Source organism: Fimicolochytrium jonesii, assembly GCF_025526975.1.
Source record: "Fimicolochytrium jonesii strain JEL569 chromosome Unknown EV422scaffold_20, whole genome shotgun sequence".
Classification (NCBI taxonomy): Eukaryota; Fungi; Chytridiomycota; class Chytridiomycetes; order Spizellomycetales; family Powellomycetaceae; genus Fimicolochytrium; species Fimicolochytrium jonesii.
The window spans coordinates 25,430-42,451 of record NW_026515687.1 but is presented as its reverse complement, the minus strand read 5'-3'; the positions used below and the strand labels follow the sequence as shown (position 1 = coordinate 42,451).

Genomic DNA, 17,022 nt, shown 5'->3' with positions numbered 1-17,022 from the left:
AACACCGACCGAGTCGTGTGGGAACTTGAAGTTGGCAATAGACGGCAATCCTGAATTCCCAACGAACAACACACACACACACACACCATGGCTGTCCCACAAACTATACCGGTACGTGCGTGAGGAGGCAAGCCGCGGCAGGAATCCACGCTGTCTGTCGTTTGTTTCTCGTTCGCATAATTTTACTCACGCTGGATAACTCAGGTGTCGCCTCTGGCGGTTATTGACCCAGACCTCGATGTCTATGGTGAGTTGTTGTAGCACGAACGGGTTTGCCGTGGAAGACGCAAGCTGCGAGCAGAGGATGCGGGAGCGTGGGAAAGACGGAGTTTCCGTATGAAGATGTGGGCTTGGAACGAACGTGCGAAAGTGCGCCGGACGGCACGAATACGTTGGGCAATTTATGGGGCACATGGACAGGTTCCTGACCAGTATTTATATCGCCACTTTGCAGACAGGGCAGCAGTCTTGCGGTCGAGAGATGAATTCTTCAAGGAGCAGATGGTGCGATTCCAAGAAGTGCACGTCGTGCGGGACAAGATGCGATGGTGCTACAGGCGGGAGGGCGTCAACCACTTACAGAACTGCCGACACCTTGCACAACAATACCTGGATCTGATGAAGGAAGTGCGGGGTACCCCAGCTATGCCTTTCAAGTTGTCTGGACCACCAAAGGATACCCCTCAGTAATGGCATGTGCCCACGGTTAGTACCAAAGTTCTTATGACCATCCTTGAGCACCCGGCCTTATCCTCTTGTTCTTTCTAGCGCTCCTGACCGCTCCGTTTCTAGAGTCGGATATTGAATACCATCTAGCTGGCACCGCGTCTGTTGTCTCGTGGATATTAGCTTCTTGTATAGAATAACACGATCTTCTTTCGATCTTGATGTGGCCCAGGCCCAGACGTCCCAAAGATGCGCATGGAGTTCGACATGAATACAATACAAGCACAACACACAACGCAGACACAAAAATACAAAAATGTGCAGAATATCCTCCGTAGTCCGAAATATCTTCAAGTCTCAACCCTAATATGATCACAGGCTAGCTCCAAATCCACAACGATATGTCCCTTGCTGTCCAACTTTGCCCAGTCGCATACAAACCGTACTTTGCTGCCCAGAGCTTCATTGATTTCGGCAGCGATCGCGGTATTGGCAATTTCATACATGTCATGAGGCACCCAGATCATACACGGCGCCAAGCGTGCAGAAGGAGGTGAAAGCCGTTCGCGATAGTCGGCAGGGCCGAGGTATTTGCGTTTGATGTTGGCTGCTGGCATCTCGGCGTGGGAGCCCACAGGGTCGTTGGAGTCGGCGGTGGAATCTTCGTCGTCGGAGTCGGAATCATCGAAGTCGTGGCCTGGATGCCCTGATGCGCTTGCTTGTGGGATATCTGAGGCTACTTCCTTCCCTGGCGGATGTGCTTCTTCCCGTGGCTCAAACATATCTGCAGGGGGAGCGCGTGGGGTTTTCACAACATCAGTAGGTACTTTCGTCCCCGCCTCCACGTCCGCTGCATCTGCGTGGTCTTTCGGGTTGTTTCTCCCCAACGTCGGTATCAGTGTCGGAATTCCACCGACGAGCGCAACGGTCTTATCCCAGATCGGTCGACTCTTCTCCATCAGAATGGCCTGCGCCGCATCCAAAATATCAGAACTAGACTCCTTATCCCATCCACTCATTCGTCTCGCAGCGTCAGCGTCGCTATGATCTGTCGTCGTAGCCGTTGCGGTTCTCGACCGGCTAGATGCGGTGGCGCCGAGCTTAGCTTCCATCTGGACAACGGCGCGGGCGGGCACGGCCATCATCAGTGTTGTGTATAGCCGTGTGTGCTTGTGGTAGAGAAAGGTAACATTCAGCATTATTAGCATGATTAGGGCTTGCGGGTAGGCTTTCTTGAGCAGGAAAAGTCCGATCAGGACTAGTTGATGGATGTAAAGGCCGACGAAGAGTTGTCGGGCAAGAGTGTTCAGGTACAGCCCGCCGGTCTGAGCCAAATGTTGGTATACATAACTATATCATACGAGAAGGAGATCAGGTTGTGTGACATCGGGAGAGGCAGGTGGAAAAAGAAACTACTCACCGCATTTGGTACGAATAAGCAACTTGATAGAGCCCAAAGTACAGAACAACGAAAACGACAATGAGGGGCGCGACTGTGCAATATGTCAAGCCTATTGTTGCAATCAATGAATGGCTCGCCAGTGTCGTCCTGTAGTCAAGGAAAAGCTATCTTCAGCAAGTAATCCGTCCGTCCAGCTTTTATGTGCAAGTATGGCATACCCAGGCAAAAAGAACCCCGGCCTCGAATACCCTAAAATGCTCCTCGGCGTACTGCCAAACAGCCTCAACATGATCGGCTTGAGTAACAAATTTGAAAGCTGTAGAACTTCTCCGGCGGGACCGTTGAGCGCGAGCAACATCACGTAATTCACATAAAAGTTAGAGACGGTGGGTATGGATGTGGCGAGGATGCTGAGGATCCGCTGAGGGTTGTCGATGATGTTCTTGAGGGCTGTGACGAGTGAGCCGGAGATTGTGATTACGAGAAGGATGTTGAAGACCTATCATTGAGGGGAATATTACCTATGAGGCGCCGGCAGAGATGGGTGCTAACCTGGCTCGCAACTTACCAGAAAGCCGTGATAGAACGTAAGGAGGGTGCGCTCTATACTGGACTGCGTAGGATGGCCTGCAAAGTGTGACAGTCCTGAAAAAGGTTCCAAATTTGCTCCGTAAGTATGGTTCGTCGAAGCCTGTGGCAAAACATCCGGGATAAACCTACTTCGCACAATGAAAGGGACGAGCATAAACAGAAGCGATACAGCCAAAGTTGGCAGTATTCCCTGTACAACGCCCCTGGTTGCCGGATCGAGGTCGTCGAAGACCTTCAGGAAAGGCAGGTACTATCACGAAAGCGAATGAGAATCAATTTCCGAGACATGGTCTGGATATTTGTGGCATATATGGCATACCTGAATAGCACGATCCAGTGTCGCAAATGACGAAATCACCGTCACTGCAGAGAGCGGCATCAGACGGATCAGCTATTTCTCTTCTGCACCCGCAACGGCCAAATGGCAAGGACCTACTCATCGATGCCCAAGCCAAAGTCAGGCCGACAATACAAGCCGTAGCAACCATCGTCCTCGCCTTCCTCATTCCATACTCCATATCCAAATTCTCCCAAATGATATCGTCGGGGTTCACACACGTCTGGCGATCCGCCATCAAGCTCGGCCGCGGGTCCAGATTGACTAGGGCCGCTACATGCGGGGAGAAAATGTCTTTGAAAACAATGAACGCTGCACCTTGTTGCCGAGTGGGGTTTGACACGATTTTGGTGCGCTTGCGTTCGGTCTTCTCAATCAATTTACGGAGTTGGATGAGATTGTCTGCGATCGCGTCAGATTGGTGGCCGACGAAGTAATAGGAGCGGTGGATGGGGCGTTTGGCGGTTTTAGGAGCTAGTGGGGTGGGTTCGGGGAGGTTGAGGGATGAGGTGGATGGGCCGACGTTGTCTTGGGAACCGCCGTCTCCCGCCATTGTGTCGTGGGACATGGGGATGTGTGCTGACGTTTGGAAGTTTCCTGAAAGAACGTGATCCACAAAATGATGTTGCCCATCCTCCACGTCGATTTCGACGTTGGGCAATTCAAGATGACCCTTATCTGAAGGATCTACGTCCATTCCATGATTTGTATCGGCGGAGAAATCCCTTCGTGCCGTGCCCGCCCCGATTTCCCCGCTTGGCGAATGTGTCGTGTCCTCTCTTTTTCCATGGAAGTTCATGGACGAGGATGTCGCTGGGTGTGGCAAGGTGAACTGCGTTCGCCCTCGTAGATCCTAAAGCAAAACCTGTCAGCCTGGTCACTTCTGAGGAAGAAGCTGCATTGCAAAGATGCGGCGTACTCCACTATTATCAACCTCTTCCATCTCCCTCGTCGCCTTCTTAAATCTCAACCGGGATCCCACAGGCGAAACACTCCTTCTCCTCTTCGCAGGTTTGCGATACGCCGCATTTCTCAAATATGCGGTGATTTCGCTCTCTATTGCGTTGCGGACGGATATCTTCTGAGATGCGTACCGATCCAGTCGCCGGCTGGGTGTGCTCACTACGACATCTTCGACGCAGCCTGGCTGGATGCGGTCCATAAGAATGAACAGCTTATGTGGGTCACGGAGATGCTTTGGTATCTGGAAATGTGATGAGGGTGAATAGGTTGAAATGGGGCTCATGGGCTGAATCACATACGAACATCACGAATGAGAAGGGTGTATCCATCTAGCGACCTCCGATTCTCCTCACTCAGAAGGAAAGAGTGACGCAGCGAAGTCGCCTTTTGAAGTAGTCTCCTTATGACTCTCATACAAGAGACTGTTAAATGAAAGCGATGATCAAGTTTTCTTTCGAGTACTCATCATATTTTGTCTATTACGTACCACCATATATCCAGCTGATCAACAGATGAGCCCAAAGCCTCTTGGTCTCGGCAGGCCCAATGTTTGCCAAAGTCAACGAGTCCAGTCCCAACAAATTCTGCCCCCCCGTTTGATGCAATGGAAACAGGGTAACGATAGCAACACCTCCGAGCGTTGCAAAAAAGATCAGCATCTGCCGCATGTAGTAGATCACCGCGAAGGCGTCCTGGCCGCACTGTCGGATGAGCTCCTCTTCGGGCACCCATAGACATGATTTTAGGAGAGTATAGCCCGAACTTTGTGGGGCTCGCTTTCTACATGATTGTGCATACATCAGAAACCTGAAACCTGTGCAAAAACTACAAATTGAACATACTCTTCCGGGACGACGGCTGATCGTGGGGAATAAACCAGCGGCGCACGGCTTCGGAGAAAAAAGAAAGCGCAATAGAACCCCAGCTGTAACGCACTATCAGTATCTCTAAATATTGCAAAGCTACGGCTACGCTAAAGGGCACCTACAGCTGTCCCACTGGTAAAAGCTAAAGTCGAAACAAACGTAGCAATACTCAATTGCCCTGCACCTTCCAGGATCTCCTGTTGACTTGGAGGTAGCGACATCCTCCACCAGTGGACCTAATGTAAGGACGGAAATTGTGAACTTCGAACCCCTAGCAGCTTTTTGACAGTTCGCGCTGAATGCAGGGTTCAGCGGTTGTCCACTTGTCAACTGCATGCGGAGTTGCTTAGTTCGCTCACGCGTAAGCGACGCGCAAAACAGGGGCGTGACTATGAATGATGGGCTTTGGGAGATTGACAGCGAGGATGTGAGCTGGGACGGGAGTGGGCAGAGTGAGAGCGAGCAAGTCCACACTCATTGGATTGCGTTCCGTCGGCTGCAAGGGGTCTGGTACAATCTTGATTCCATCCGACACAACTGATGGCAACGCTGCTCTTGGCAAACGCTGTCGCCTGCAAAATGAAGGATCAGAGTCCAGTGAGGATGTTACAAGCAGCGAGGGGGAGGTGGCCCCAGCAATGATGTAAGTGGAAGATGTGTGGTCCTCTCCGTCTACCCCTAACCCTCAGTGCACGTACTCACCTCCTCTACCACCCCCTAGGTGCTGGAAAGGAGAAGCAAAAGAAGCGCAGACCCTGGGCCAGGAAGAAGAGAGGAGACCGCACGACCACAGAAGCAGGAATTGACATTACCACTGGAAAAAGCAAACTGAATAGGCACAGACGCAAACACAAGCCCTCGACCAGAACAGCTGATGGTGGTGGAGACGATGGCGTGGAGACCGTGTCCGATGATAGTGCCGCGCCATCGGCATCATCTGCGGCAGCACCTTTGAAGCGGGGCACTGATGTAAGGGAAATGGAGAATAAGCAGTTGAATGCCCCATTTCTGATGCTGGTGACCGATACTCCTGGGTGGTTGAATCTTGGACATTGAAGAAGCAGATGAAGCAGATTTCGATTTCCGAACGCGAAGATCTATGTACCTTGATCCTTTGGCACCTATCCGAGGGTTTGCACTGGAATGAACAGCAAGCCAAAATCAGCGCACAGACGGTTATCGAGGCTCAGATGGCAAAAGTCATATATGAGAAGACGCTCGGTCGACCGCTCGCTACGCCAGCAAGAACTCAGGAGAAGGAAAAGGAAAACGAGAAGGAAAAGGTGAAGGAGAAGACTATGGCCAAACAACTCCGGAGGACCCAAGCTACATGTTGCGATGGGATGGCACGCTGTCAGCACCATTCGCCAGGTTGTCGGGGACGCCGATATCCCGGTGCAGTTGATATTCCTTAGAGAGACCAATGGTGCCATTTGCTTCACCCTCGCTGATGCGCTGTAGCTTTTCACGAAGCTGCTCAACTTGCGCCACCGAGATATTGATACCCTGAGCAATGGGGAACGACGATACGCGGATGCAGTAAGGGAGGCACAAAGCACACGGGAAAGAAATGCACGCGAAGGACTAGGTTCTCGGTACTCTCTGATTGGCGGCAGACGGCGGCGATGTGAGGAATCTGGTGCAGAATCTTCAGCCGAGTCTGATGTGGATTCCAGAAATGAGGGTGCAGAGAGACTACGGGGAAAAAAGAAAATACGGAAAGTGATGGGACCAAGCTGTCTACCCCTCGCATCACATCTGCAGGAAAGCTGTATGCCGAATGCGTTACTTCCGCAAGTGACCTGAAGGTTCTTACTGCAGGCCATCACGGACTGCCGTTCGTTGGTGTTCGTTGGTATTCGCATACTGTCAACAGACTCATGAGCTGCCATGAACCGAATTCGGACAAACGTTGCCACCCAGCTAGGAAAGAAAGCTACTGTGGCAAACATGACGACAGAGGATGTGATCCGTCGGCTATACCGGAAACGCTTTTTCCAAGCGGATACTCACAGGAACCGCCACGAGAAGGCTATCCAGTATGGGTCTTCAGTTTGTAAGCGGGAACCCATACTGGATAGCCTTCTCGTGGCGGTTCCTGTGAGTATCCGCTTAGGGAAACCAATGGTCCAGTTCAAGATCATTGTTCATACGCACCTTTGTTATTCTTTCCCACTTGTATATGACGACACTTAATACGATACAATAACAAAACGAGTTCTCCCCTTTGTTCCAATGCTCCTGCTTGCTGGCGTTGTTGGGAATGTCCATCCTCAACGTCGACGGTTGTTCGTGTCTGAGAAACCTTTCAGCCCATAGAGCCCTTTATCACACTGCACCTCTTGCACCCGCTGCGTTTTCTCCTCGGCTTCGGGATTCTGGATCCAAGCACCTGCAATGCCTGCCGAACAGCCGAAACTGGGCTCGCTCCCACCATCACGCTCCGCGCGCTCGCGTTGCTGGCAGGCCCGAGATGCATATTTTACCTGCCTGGACGCCCACAACCTGTACCTGCAAGGCCTGGCACCTCAAACGCACGACGAGATAATAGCAATAGATCCGCAGCGACTCACTATCGCGAGTGAGAAGGATAGGAATCTCTCAAAGGATCAAAAGCAGAAACTTTTTGCTTGCAAGGCTGCAAAGGCCGAGTTTGACAAGGAGTGTTTAGCGAGTTGGGTAAGTCCTGAGGGCTTGTAAAACAGCAGTGCTTCTAATCGTGTGACAAGGTCTCTGACCATGGCTAATTTTTCCCATATTAGGTTCAACATTTCAGTTTGTTGCGTGTGAAAGATCTCCAGACACAGTATCTCAAGAAGAAAGTAGAGAAGGAGGAACAGCGGCAATCAACGTCAAACGATGAATTTTGGGAAAAAGTGTCTGCAAAACCAAATGCAAAGTAGCATATTGATTCGGGAGAATCCGCTCTATAATGGGTATATAGGATATGTACATAGACATTCGCAAAATAGAACGCAAAAAGGAACGATGAGGTCAGATACGTCGGTGAGAGGGAGATCAACCGACGAAGAGCCGCTCAATCATCGCCGATGATGAATTCGATACCAGAGTCATCTTGATGTGGGTGCGAGCTTGAGTCGTTGCTCTCGGCACTGTGCGCAGAGTCAAAGGTGATGCTGGCTTCAGGGACTGCAAGGTCCAAATCGAACCCGGAACGTGAGCCACGGGTCTCCCGCAGAAACTGTATGAACTCATTTGCACTGTCGAGCGAACCGAACACGAGATCCCAGTAGCAGTTGTTCGATTCGCCCATATCGATGGCGGAAGGTGGGCGCCGTGGTAATGCGGCCATTGCCGGGTTTGGACCGTCTTGCGGGGTCTGACCGTCGGACTGGGAAGATGGCGGCGGTATCGGGTCGCGGAAGACCACACGCACCCACCAGCTCCAGCCAGCCGTACTGCCTTCGACGCATTCGCCCTCAGCGGACCATCCCCAATCTGGTAACCGGCCGGCACCATAGTCTCTTCGCTTGCCTTTTCTCCAGCTGCCGATGTATCCATTCTGAACGATGGCGCCTTCCCCTGCGCCTGCGTTCGTCCAGCGCCAGGTCCGCCACCGCTCGCAACGAATTATGTCACGCAGTTTGGCGATGTCGATTACATGAGAGACCATGGACACCGCATCGGCCAGGATGCCTTTCATATTCTGCGGGCGCCCATTCGTGTGTGCTGCTGCAACGCGCTTGTGAATCACCTCATTGACCCACGGAGGTGTGTGACACTCGGGGGGAAACAGCAGTGGCGGCCAAATATCGTGGCGTTCAGTAAACAGGTAGAGGAAATCCTTGGTGGCTGCCAGTGACAAAGGTCGAACTGATATGGGTCGAGATGAATCGGTATGGTCACCAGATTCCCCGATGATCAGCCCGACAAGCAAATAGAGGCCAATGGTGGATGGCGGGCTGTCGGGCGGCTGCACAACTGCAGGATCCTCGTCTTCCTCCTTGAGAAGATCTCCAGCCATCTTCTTGTCCGCATCAGACGGTCTCGCCCCATTGGTTTGTGCAGGGGCAGCGGGCTGTGGACCTCGCAGCAGACGTCGATACCACGCCCCTGGCGAAGACGTATGTAGTGTCTGACTATGTGACGGGGTCCGCGGCGCCCACGAGGAGGGCTTTGTGAACCGTCGCTGGCTTTTGCGAAGAAGGACCTTGTCCGCGATGCCATCCACGACCCAGTGCGGATGCTCATTGACGAAATGGTCGAGGTACTGCGCGTCCACGTCACCATTGAGACTACTCTGCGATCCCTTGTCCTCGTTTTGGAGCAGTTTCGCGTGATTCTCCGCCAGAATGTCCAAGAATGCGGTGGTCGTCACCTTATCCCGCGTGATGATGTTCACACTTTCCCAATATCCCTTGCTGCCTTTGTCCGCGTAAGGCGACACACCGCCTGGTTCCATCCAATGCAGCGATTCATGAATCGCACTCTGTCCAGAGGGCGCCACGCTTCCACGAACATAATATCGCAGTACAGTGCTTTGTCGATTCAGACCGACATCCACTCTTGATAGCGCTGTCAACCGAATGCACCTTAGCAAACGAATGAGTGACGAAATATCGGTATCATAACGAGTGTCTTGGGAGTGGGATCCTGATCGTCCAACAAAAGGGAATCTGAACTTGGGCTCGAAGATATACAGTCGGAAATTCGTGATAAGAAGGTAACATGGCCGTTGAGCCGGGAGGTAATCAGGCGTTCGCCAACGTTCTTGCTCTTTTGTGGCGCTATAAAACCAGCCTTTCGGTTTGCCGCTGTCCGCTATTGTGTCCGGAGGGAGCTGCACGACGCACGAAGCTGGAACCCAGAGCAAGCACTTCTCTTTGGATTGGTCCTTCACAATGTGCATCATAAGGTACAGCTTCAAATCGTTTGTCAGCGTCGTGAACGGTAAGGTCGGTGCGCTGGGAATCATATTGGTATCGGTGGCTTGGCCCGGGCGCATCCACGAGGGCATCGATGCCCATGTTATGGCTGACCCGACAACTGAACCCGACAAGGACTCCTGGGAAATCCTTGTGTACGCCGGCGCAGTGAGGTTCGACCGTCCACCACTGCGGGTGGATGCGGTCACCGAGCCGGTGAAATTCGAACGCAATGGTCGAGCGAGGACGAGTGCGGGTGGGGACGGAGGTCTCAATTCCTGACTTCTCGTCAGCTGATCTTTCCTTTTGCACTCGGCGGCGGGTTCGGCGGTACCAACCCGCAGCGCTGGAAGGGAAGCATCATCAAGAATGCCGACCTTGTCTTGGCTCCCTTTGCGCTCCTGAATCGGCGAGCTCTCGACGCCTTCAAAATCTTCCTGGCGACCCACCTCCACATCTGGACCTGACGATACCCGACGGCGGAACGAGGGTCTAGCTGAGCGGCCGGCTTTGAGTTCAGCTCTCCGGTCCATCCCGTTGGAGGGGAAGACCCATTTAACGTTCGACGAAGAGCTCTTTGCGGAGCGGGAGTCCACCGAGGCGTCAAACTGAAAGATACGCCGGTAGGGACCGATCGTTTCTATGAGTCCTCCCGGCGGAACAGCTGGCGGTTGAGGCAGAGGCGGAGGCAGTATTGGTGGCGCTGTGAAGAGTTGTGGAACGGCGATAAGTGAGACAACGTGATCAAGACTACCACCGCTGAACGAGCCATCGGCGACGGGAGGCGGCATGGGAGGAAGGGCATGGGGAATGTCTGGGTGACGAGGCTCTACTGTCGTTGTTGTTTCCGCCTCTTTGTTCTGCACATCGCTTTTGCTGCCCAGGTCGCTAGGCTTGGGTTGAGAAGTTCGGCGAGAAATAGCAGGACTCGGTGCGCCAGAAGCCGCAATAGATGTGGGGGTGGAGGACGCCGGCGTCTCGCCAAACGGGGATTCGGCAATGGAAGCATGAGATGAGTTTGGGGTATCCAGCGCGTCTACTGACGGACCCGTTGCCACCTCTTTAGCGACTTTCGCGTTCTTGGGAACCTTTGGCTTGGTCTTCTTCTTGAGGCCTCGGCTGACCAATATGTCGGTTCCAGCCCTCCCTCCGTTCGGATCAACGCTGTTCTCCAGTTCAGCCAATCTTGTCCTTCTTGGAACTTTCGCAGTTGTGGGTCCAGACGGCCGTATTTCCAAGCCGCTTGTATGGTCCCCGGCAGCCTGCTCCGGTTGCTCAGGGATAGTGACTTTGCTAACTGGCTCCGCGGCAGTTGTTCCACCTTCTTCCCTTGCTTGCTGAGAGAGGGCTTTCGCGGCTTTCCGTTCCCTCCTCTTCTGCCTTTCTTCTTTATCGGCAGTAGACTTTGCAGAGCGCTTGCCGCTCGTTGTGCTCTTTCGATCACCCTCGCGTGCGCTGGCATCTTTGGACACCGTAGACCGCGTTTTCCCTCCGCTTGACTTGACATGCGGGGAGGTGCGCGATGATGCCGCCTCTGCGGCCACGGTCATGTTCGCTTGCACAGCTTTTTGCTCCACATTAGAAGGCAGATTTCCGTCCAAGAGAAGGCCAAACGCTCGATCTTTGAAATACGTGAAGATGTTCGTCCGGAAACTTGGCTACCAAAAACGAAGGGATATCAGAAAACAGAAGAGCGCATGGGCGATTTGAGGCAATGCCTACCAGTTTGGTAAGCGGGTTGTCCGCTATCCATATTTCCTTGACCTCCATCAAAACCGCAAGCCTCCCCACCTCATACACGTCCCATATCTTGTTGTCCGAAACATCAAGACACTGAAGTCGGGCGAGACTCTCTACTCCAAGAAGGTTCTCCAATGCGTTCGATTGCAGGAGCAGTATAGTCACATTCCGTAACTCATCTCCGGCCTCTGCAATGGAGGTGATTCGGTTTCCGGATAGATCAACCACAAGCAGCTCGGCAAGCGCTGACAGTGCCGGCGGCACGACCGACAGAGCATTCGAGGACAAGTTCAGATACGCACATTGAGGCATGTGCGATATAAGGGAGATCGGAATCTCAGAGAGGAAGTTCCCTGCTAGAGTCAGATGCGTGAGGACTGGGAAGAAGACTTGGACGCCGTCATCCACATCAGCGGCGTCCGGAGCGTCTGGATCATAGATCGACGGTTTTCGAATCGACTCCTGAAACGCGATCACAAGGTCCTCCGCATTCTTCAAGACATAACGGCATGAAAGAGCCCTAAGCCGCGTTCGGACCTCACCCCATGCGCAAACTACGTTGGGATGGACGGCATCGAATTCCAGAGAAACGAGTTCATGGAATGGGGACAAATCAACCGAGCTCAGCTGGGATGATGGCTGAAAACCAGTGATGCGGTTGCGGCGGACAGGGGCAATACGTAAGGCAGGCAGTGCAGCAAAGAACTTGTAAAGATAGAGTACGTCTTCGTCTACTGTGGTGGTCGGTGCCGGTGGGCCTTCGTGTGTTGATTGCGACCAGAGGAATGTGAGATACGAAGATGTGCTGTTCGATTGTCCACTGGGTTGAGCCGACAGGATATTTGGAACAAGTCCATTCACTCTGCTGTCGCTAATGTACTCTCGAACAAGCGGCGACTCTTGGAACAAGCTTCCCAGATACTCCAAATGATATGGATCCATGGCCAACGCCGTGTAGTCACCGGAAGGTGAGGTAAACGTAGCATAGGTCCTCCCTTTCGCCGTAGGAGTCGTCGTGCCTAATCCTATGGCGGCTGAGAAATAGGAGGCAAATGCGGAAGTTGGCACTGATTGAGTAGCAGCCCTGCCGGACGGCGGGCCATGGTCGGCTCGAACGTCAAGCTCAGAAGTCTGGTCAAGCCTGCTGACCGCTTTCCTGGCAGCATCGAGAACGGCCGCCCCACTTTCCCGAAAGTGGGTTGCAAGAGTGCGAACAAAACTATCGCCGCTTATCTCATTCATGCGCACTCAAACGGAAAGCCAGATTATGATATCTGACTTTGATCTTGGTATGTATTGTGCTATCGTGCGTCGAAACTGGAAGTCCGACTCATATTAGGCCGACTTCATTGCAACAGTTTCCCACGAGAAATGGGCTAATGACTTACACTATCACTGCTGCCTCTTCCTGGAGTGCTTGTTCCGTCTCACTGTGGGTGGTATTTCGTTGTGTTCGGTATAAGATTCGTTGGTCCTTTTCCGGTGAATACTGGGGGGTGCTGAGGTGGGAAACGTCCTTTTGAAGTCCTGACGTAGCCCTCCCATCAGAAACACGACGAGCAACGTCTCTCAAAGTCGAGCGCTTGCTCAAATTGCAAGTCGCACAGAAATGAGTATCGGAAACCAGGTGGATTCATCATACGGGCAGATCGACAGTGGGCTCAACCACTGTTCCAGTGCTGCAAGCGGTCGAGTATTGCAACTCATCCAAACTGCACACGCCCAGCAATAATTTGCTCCTTTACTATTGGCTAACATCAAGTCCGAGCACTGTAATCTCCCTATATATGGAGCTACTTCAGCGCTATGCTATGTTGCTACCCCTAAAGCCCGTTCCATCCACCCCACCGCCTGTACTTGAAAGCTTTCGGCACTACCGTACGACAAGCATCAAGAGACGATAAAGGTGCCGCAGGCAAAGGGCCTGCATCATTCTCAAACGCAGGCCATTGCTGGTAGTCGCTTTTGTAGGAGGTATAGTGCTGTGGTGGGGTCACATGCAGAAGGTCTCGGACCGTAGCTGTTTTCGGAAAGGGAATCCGTGCGTTAAAATGTTTTTCGTCATGAGAAGAACGCCGCGCTGGTCTCGGACGCTTGCATACCTTTAGTGCCTGGGACATACAAAAGCTTCGTTTTACCCCACGGGTTTGCTCCATCTGATAGCTTGGCAGTATCCTCCTCACCATATGTGACGTAGGAAGACTGATATAGAGATTTTCCGGTTCGGTCTTTCGCTGATTGAATCTTCGGGAGTTCCATTCGATCTACATCGTGAAGCCCGAGGGCATTCTGGGTTCAGCCATTCCTTCGGCGAATCACAGACTTTACATACGAGATCACGCACCTTGACAGGCCTCCTGATAGCTAGACAGGTGAGCTAAGCGGTCCGCTTGCGCTACGCGTTGTTTCAGTGCAGCGTTTGGGTAGTTGCCATCTCTCAAGGACCGGTAGTAGTACGACTGCGTTGAAAATATTTCAGCCCAGATGTTCGTCATTGAGCTCCATGCTCTAGCAGTAACTTGGTCTTACTTCTGCCACCGGACCATACGCCAGAGCTCGGGGTCCAGAATCGCTCTGCTTGAAGTCATTCCGGTACGTAGACGGACCGGTAGGTTCATCTCTCGAGGAGGAAACATGTTGATTCCTGGGTAAGAGGGGAATAGTCAGTTGGTAGGCTTTGCAACGCATCGGTAGCTCCGAATGCAAGCCCAAATAGCAGTTGACAAACCTCCCCGTATCTGCAAGAGTCTTCTTTGTGACGTTCATGTTGTCATCATACACAAAATCTGCCTGCACATAATGTCGGCGTTGATAGCGCTGCGGTTCTGTTATGACGCTTGGTACTGCTATTGGAGGCATGTTGTCCCACTGAATCTTGCGAGAACGGGCGTCGTGTACCTGCAATCTTCGAGTCGTTTGGTTGCTGTCGGGAAACTGACAGGCGGAGAGTGCAACGATTGCTTACGTGAAAAGCCTTCCTGTCAATCGATCACTCCCCCCCACGTCACCTCAACGGCCGTCTCGCTGAAATTTCGAACGGAGGGCATCCTTCCCTGGACCTACTCTTCATTACAATTTGACGTTCGCCCACAAGTACTTTCCTAGGCGATCAACTCGGAATACTATACGAACGAGCTAGCCATACGTTGCAGTGCTCGTCGCACTCGAGCCTTATCCGCCTGCTCCACCAGGTGTTCTCGAAACGCCCCAATGTCCAAGACCAACCGACCACCACAAAGCGGGCATCTGCGAAGCCTCCTCCCATGGCTGGTACTTCTTGCCAGCGCAGTACCATGTCTGTCGTCCGTTGTCGATGTGTATGCGGACCTCTTTGCGGTCCCTCAACATCAAGTTCGCATCACGAAACGAGTGACATCGCAATCTGCTCTCGAGGACTTGGTCGCTTCGACGACGAACTTATTCACACCGACCGGTCACCCTGCCGGTGACTGGCTGCGAAGCCCATCAGGACAGCGGTACTTCTGTGTTCTTCCAGGGGAGCCGGAAAAGTCGAGTGAAAGGGGGATGGATAAGTTCCACAGCCAACCCCGGTCTGCAGAGAACCGTCTGGAGCTGGCCAACAAGGTTGCGCAGGAAGCTCTAGGGATCAGAAAGTTCCCGGCGAGTTGTTTACTGTGGTTCAAGGACTACTGGACGTATGAGTTCTGTCCGCATCGACACATCAGACAATGGCATCACATGACAGAGCAGGAGGCTGCATCAAAGACCCCTGCCCAACTGGAGGAGATACGGAGTCAAAACTACGTTCTAGGACAGGCAGGCGGTGGGGAGAAGCCGAAAGACGGCGTTGCGGCCGAATCTAGCGACTTGGTAGTCATAGAGGAAGGTGCTGGCGCTAAGCACGCACATGTCCTCCAGAGATGGGGCGGCGGTACCAAGTGTGATCTCAACGGCGCGGAGCGGTCTGTCAACATTGAGGTAGGTATGCTGGACAACCACAGGCATTCGCAACACGGAAGCTCTGATTCCTTCCTTTGAAAAAGTTCTACTGCAATCCTCATGCATTACATGATCGAATTCACGACGTCAGAGAAACTCTGACATGCCAGTACCTCGTAACGATCCACACTGCGAGACTTTGCACGGACCCCGTCTTCTCCCCGTTTTTCAACGAACACAACGTGAACATATCGCCGATTCGTTGCCATTCCGTGGATGTGCCAGATTCGCACCCATCAGGGCAAGCATCGGGACACGACGACACCCACATTGTTATGGCAGCCGAGATGCATGGTGTAGATGAAGTCTCTTTGACGAAGGCGCTGAAATGGCAGCGAGTACAGCAAGTGGCGCGAATCTTCGCGTCTTACTCGCAATCGAAACCGCAGCAAACCCTTGGCGGTTCACCAGACCAGTCGACGGCACAGGCGAAGGATGCCAAGCACCGGGAATCGAATTTGCCGGAAGGCGTAATAGTCGAGCGAGCAGCAGCTGGCGACAAAGTGGATGAAGATAGGGAGAGAGGGTTGGAAGGGATAGGAATGAAGCTCTCCGACGCGCTGCAAGATCTGGTTGATCAAATGCAAGCGAGCTTTCAGAATGCGAAGAAAGGGGCTGCTGGGGAGGAAGGCAAGCGTGAAGAGGGCCAAGCGCGACCTGGCCCAAAGGCGGGCAAGGTCGCGAGGAAGGACAAAATCAATAAGATACTAGCGGAGAGGGTCGGCGGCGACAACGAGCAAGTCAGGAGAAAGACTGAAAAAGTGTCGGAGGCCGTGGCAAACATCATGAAGGAGTTCTTGGGCGGCGAGGAAATGGATGTAGACATCAGTTTTCTCGAACTTGATGATGAGGAAGAGGAAGGCTTACTGACCAGCCTGCTCAAGCCGAAGCCTTCAAAGAAGAAAACCGCGGTTGCAGGGGACAAGGGTGGGAAGCCGGTAAAAGATGACGGGGCGAACAAGAAGAAGAAGGCTGGCGCTAAATGAGCGCCTATTGACTGGGTTCCCAGGAGCCGTTGTACGAGCGCCGTTGAAACGAGCAGCGAAACGGACGGCCCGGATGCCCACGAACAACTGTACGAGAAAAGGTCGCGGTCAGATCACCTCGGCGTGCCTTCTTACGTCAAGCAGTGGCGAAAACGCAGTGCCTCAATCTGTACTCTCATCTATCGCCTGTTACTGCTGTTCCCGACTCCATGCGTGAACATCACATCGCTCATCGTAGCACATCGATCGCATTCTCCGTCACTTTGCCTTTTCCCTATATTTAGGTAGCAACCGTCACTATCATCGTGCATCGCAGCAGGCAGTATGTAGGCATGGAAGGAAATGAGGGATGGACATGGCATATGTAGCCTAGCATGCATTTGGAATCAGATTGTACTGTACAGTACATGCATGGTTATAATCTGCGTCTTCGAGATATTCAAATTCAGTTGGGACGGAGTGGGTTACATGAGACGCGCTTTGGCCTTGTGTGACGCGAGGAAGGGCAATCAGAGGGACCGTCCGCCCAAAAGAAAAACGGACACTTGCGAACCGGACGTTCGAATTCCATAGCCAGATCCCCCGAGGCCGCCTGGGAAATCAACTGCACAACAACCGCACCTGC

The 17,022-nt window shown here is 52.8% G+C and overlaps 7 protein-coding genes across 7 annotated transcripts; 3 read left to right on the top strand and 4 right to left on the bottom strand.

Moving 5' to 3' along the window:
• Nucleotides 1–14: 14 nt before the first annotated feature.
• EV422DRAFT_161715 (uncharacterized protein) lies at nucleotides 15–709 on the top strand. Its single transcript, XM_053064995.1, has 3 exons — nucleotides 15–111; nucleotides 205–361; nucleotides 455–709. Exons 2-3 carry the CDS (start codon nucleotides 337–339, stop codon nucleotides 688–690), a joined length of 261 nt encoding a protein of 86 aa, XP_052923625.1. The 5' UTR covers nucleotides 15–111; nucleotides 205–336; the 3' UTR covers nucleotides 691–709.
• Nucleotides 710–1,016: 307 nt separating this feature from the next.
• On the bottom strand, nucleotides 1,017–5,046 carry EV422DRAFT_569344 (uncharacterized protein; the record flags this gene model as incomplete). Its single annotated transcript, XM_053072760.1, has 12 exons — nucleotides 1,017–2,016; nucleotides 2,087–2,215; nucleotides 2,287–2,567; nucleotides 2,637–2,713; nucleotides 2,789–2,909; nucleotides 2,979–3,022; nucleotides 3,096–3,849; nucleotides 3,916–4,200; nucleotides 4,263–4,381; nucleotides 4,447–4,739; nucleotides 4,802–4,884; nucleotides 4,948–5,046. The coding sequence occupies 12 exons, from the start codon at nucleotides 5,044–5,046 to the stop codon at nucleotides 1,017–1,019; spliced, it is 3,285 nt and encodes a 1,094-aa protein (XP_052923624.1).
• Nucleotides 5,047–5,561: 515 nt separating this feature from the next.
• Nucleotides 5,562–6,818, bottom strand: EV422DRAFT_161694 (uncharacterized protein). The gene has a single exon (XM_053064994.1). The coding sequence runs from the start codon at nucleotides 6,775–6,777 to the stop codon at nucleotides 5,947–5,949; it is 831 nt and encodes a 276-aa protein (XP_052923623.1). The 5' UTR covers nucleotides 6,778–6,818; the 3' UTR covers nucleotides 5,562–5,946.
• A 129-nt stretch (nucleotides 6,819–6,947) lies between these two features.
• EV422DRAFT_161678 (uncharacterized protein) lies at nucleotides 6,948–7,795 on the top strand. The gene is made up of 2 exons (XM_053064992.1): nucleotides 6,948–7,504; nucleotides 7,588–7,795. Exons 1-2 carry the CDS (start codon nucleotides 7,223–7,225, stop codon nucleotides 7,726–7,728), a joined length of 423 nt encoding a protein of 140 aa, XP_052923622.1. The 5' UTR covers nucleotides 6,948–7,222; the 3' UTR covers nucleotides 7,729–7,795.
• Nucleotides 7,694–12,984, bottom strand: EV422DRAFT_161675 (uncharacterized protein). Its single transcript, XM_053064991.1, has 3 exons — nucleotides 12,840–12,984; nucleotides 11,434–12,768; nucleotides 7,694–11,369 (listed from the first exon to the last, which is right to left on the bottom strand). The coding sequence occupies exons 2-3, from the start codon at nucleotides 12,691–12,693 to the stop codon at nucleotides 7,863–7,865; spliced, it is 4,767 nt and encodes a 1,588-aa protein (XP_052923621.1). The 5' UTR covers nucleotides 12,694–12,768; nucleotides 12,840–12,984; the 3' UTR covers nucleotides 7,694–7,862.
• A 55-nt stretch (nucleotides 12,985–13,039) lies between these two features.
• EV422DRAFT_536476 (uncharacterized protein) lies at nucleotides 13,040–14,382 on the bottom strand. Its single transcript, XM_053070829.1, has 5 exons — nucleotides 14,180–14,382; nucleotides 13,981–14,095; nucleotides 13,796–13,910; nucleotides 13,554–13,715; nucleotides 13,040–13,471 (listed from the first exon to the last, which is right to left on the bottom strand). Exons 1-5 carry the CDS (start codon nucleotides 14,308–14,310, stop codon nucleotides 13,275–13,277), a joined length of 720 nt encoding a protein of 239 aa, XP_052923620.1. The 5' UTR covers nucleotides 14,311–14,382; the 3' UTR covers nucleotides 13,040–13,274.
• Nucleotides 14,383–14,471: 89 nt separating this feature from the next.
• EV422DRAFT_621534 (uncharacterized protein) lies at nucleotides 14,472–16,857 on the top strand. The gene is made up of 2 exons (XM_053074140.1): nucleotides 14,472–15,390; nucleotides 15,456–16,857. Exons 1-2 carry the CDS (start codon nucleotides 14,662–14,664, stop codon nucleotides 16,395–16,397), a joined length of 1,671 nt encoding a protein of 556 aa, XP_052923619.1. The 5' UTR covers nucleotides 14,472–14,661; the 3' UTR covers nucleotides 16,398–16,857.
• Nucleotides 16,858–17,022: the final 165 nt, after the last annotated feature.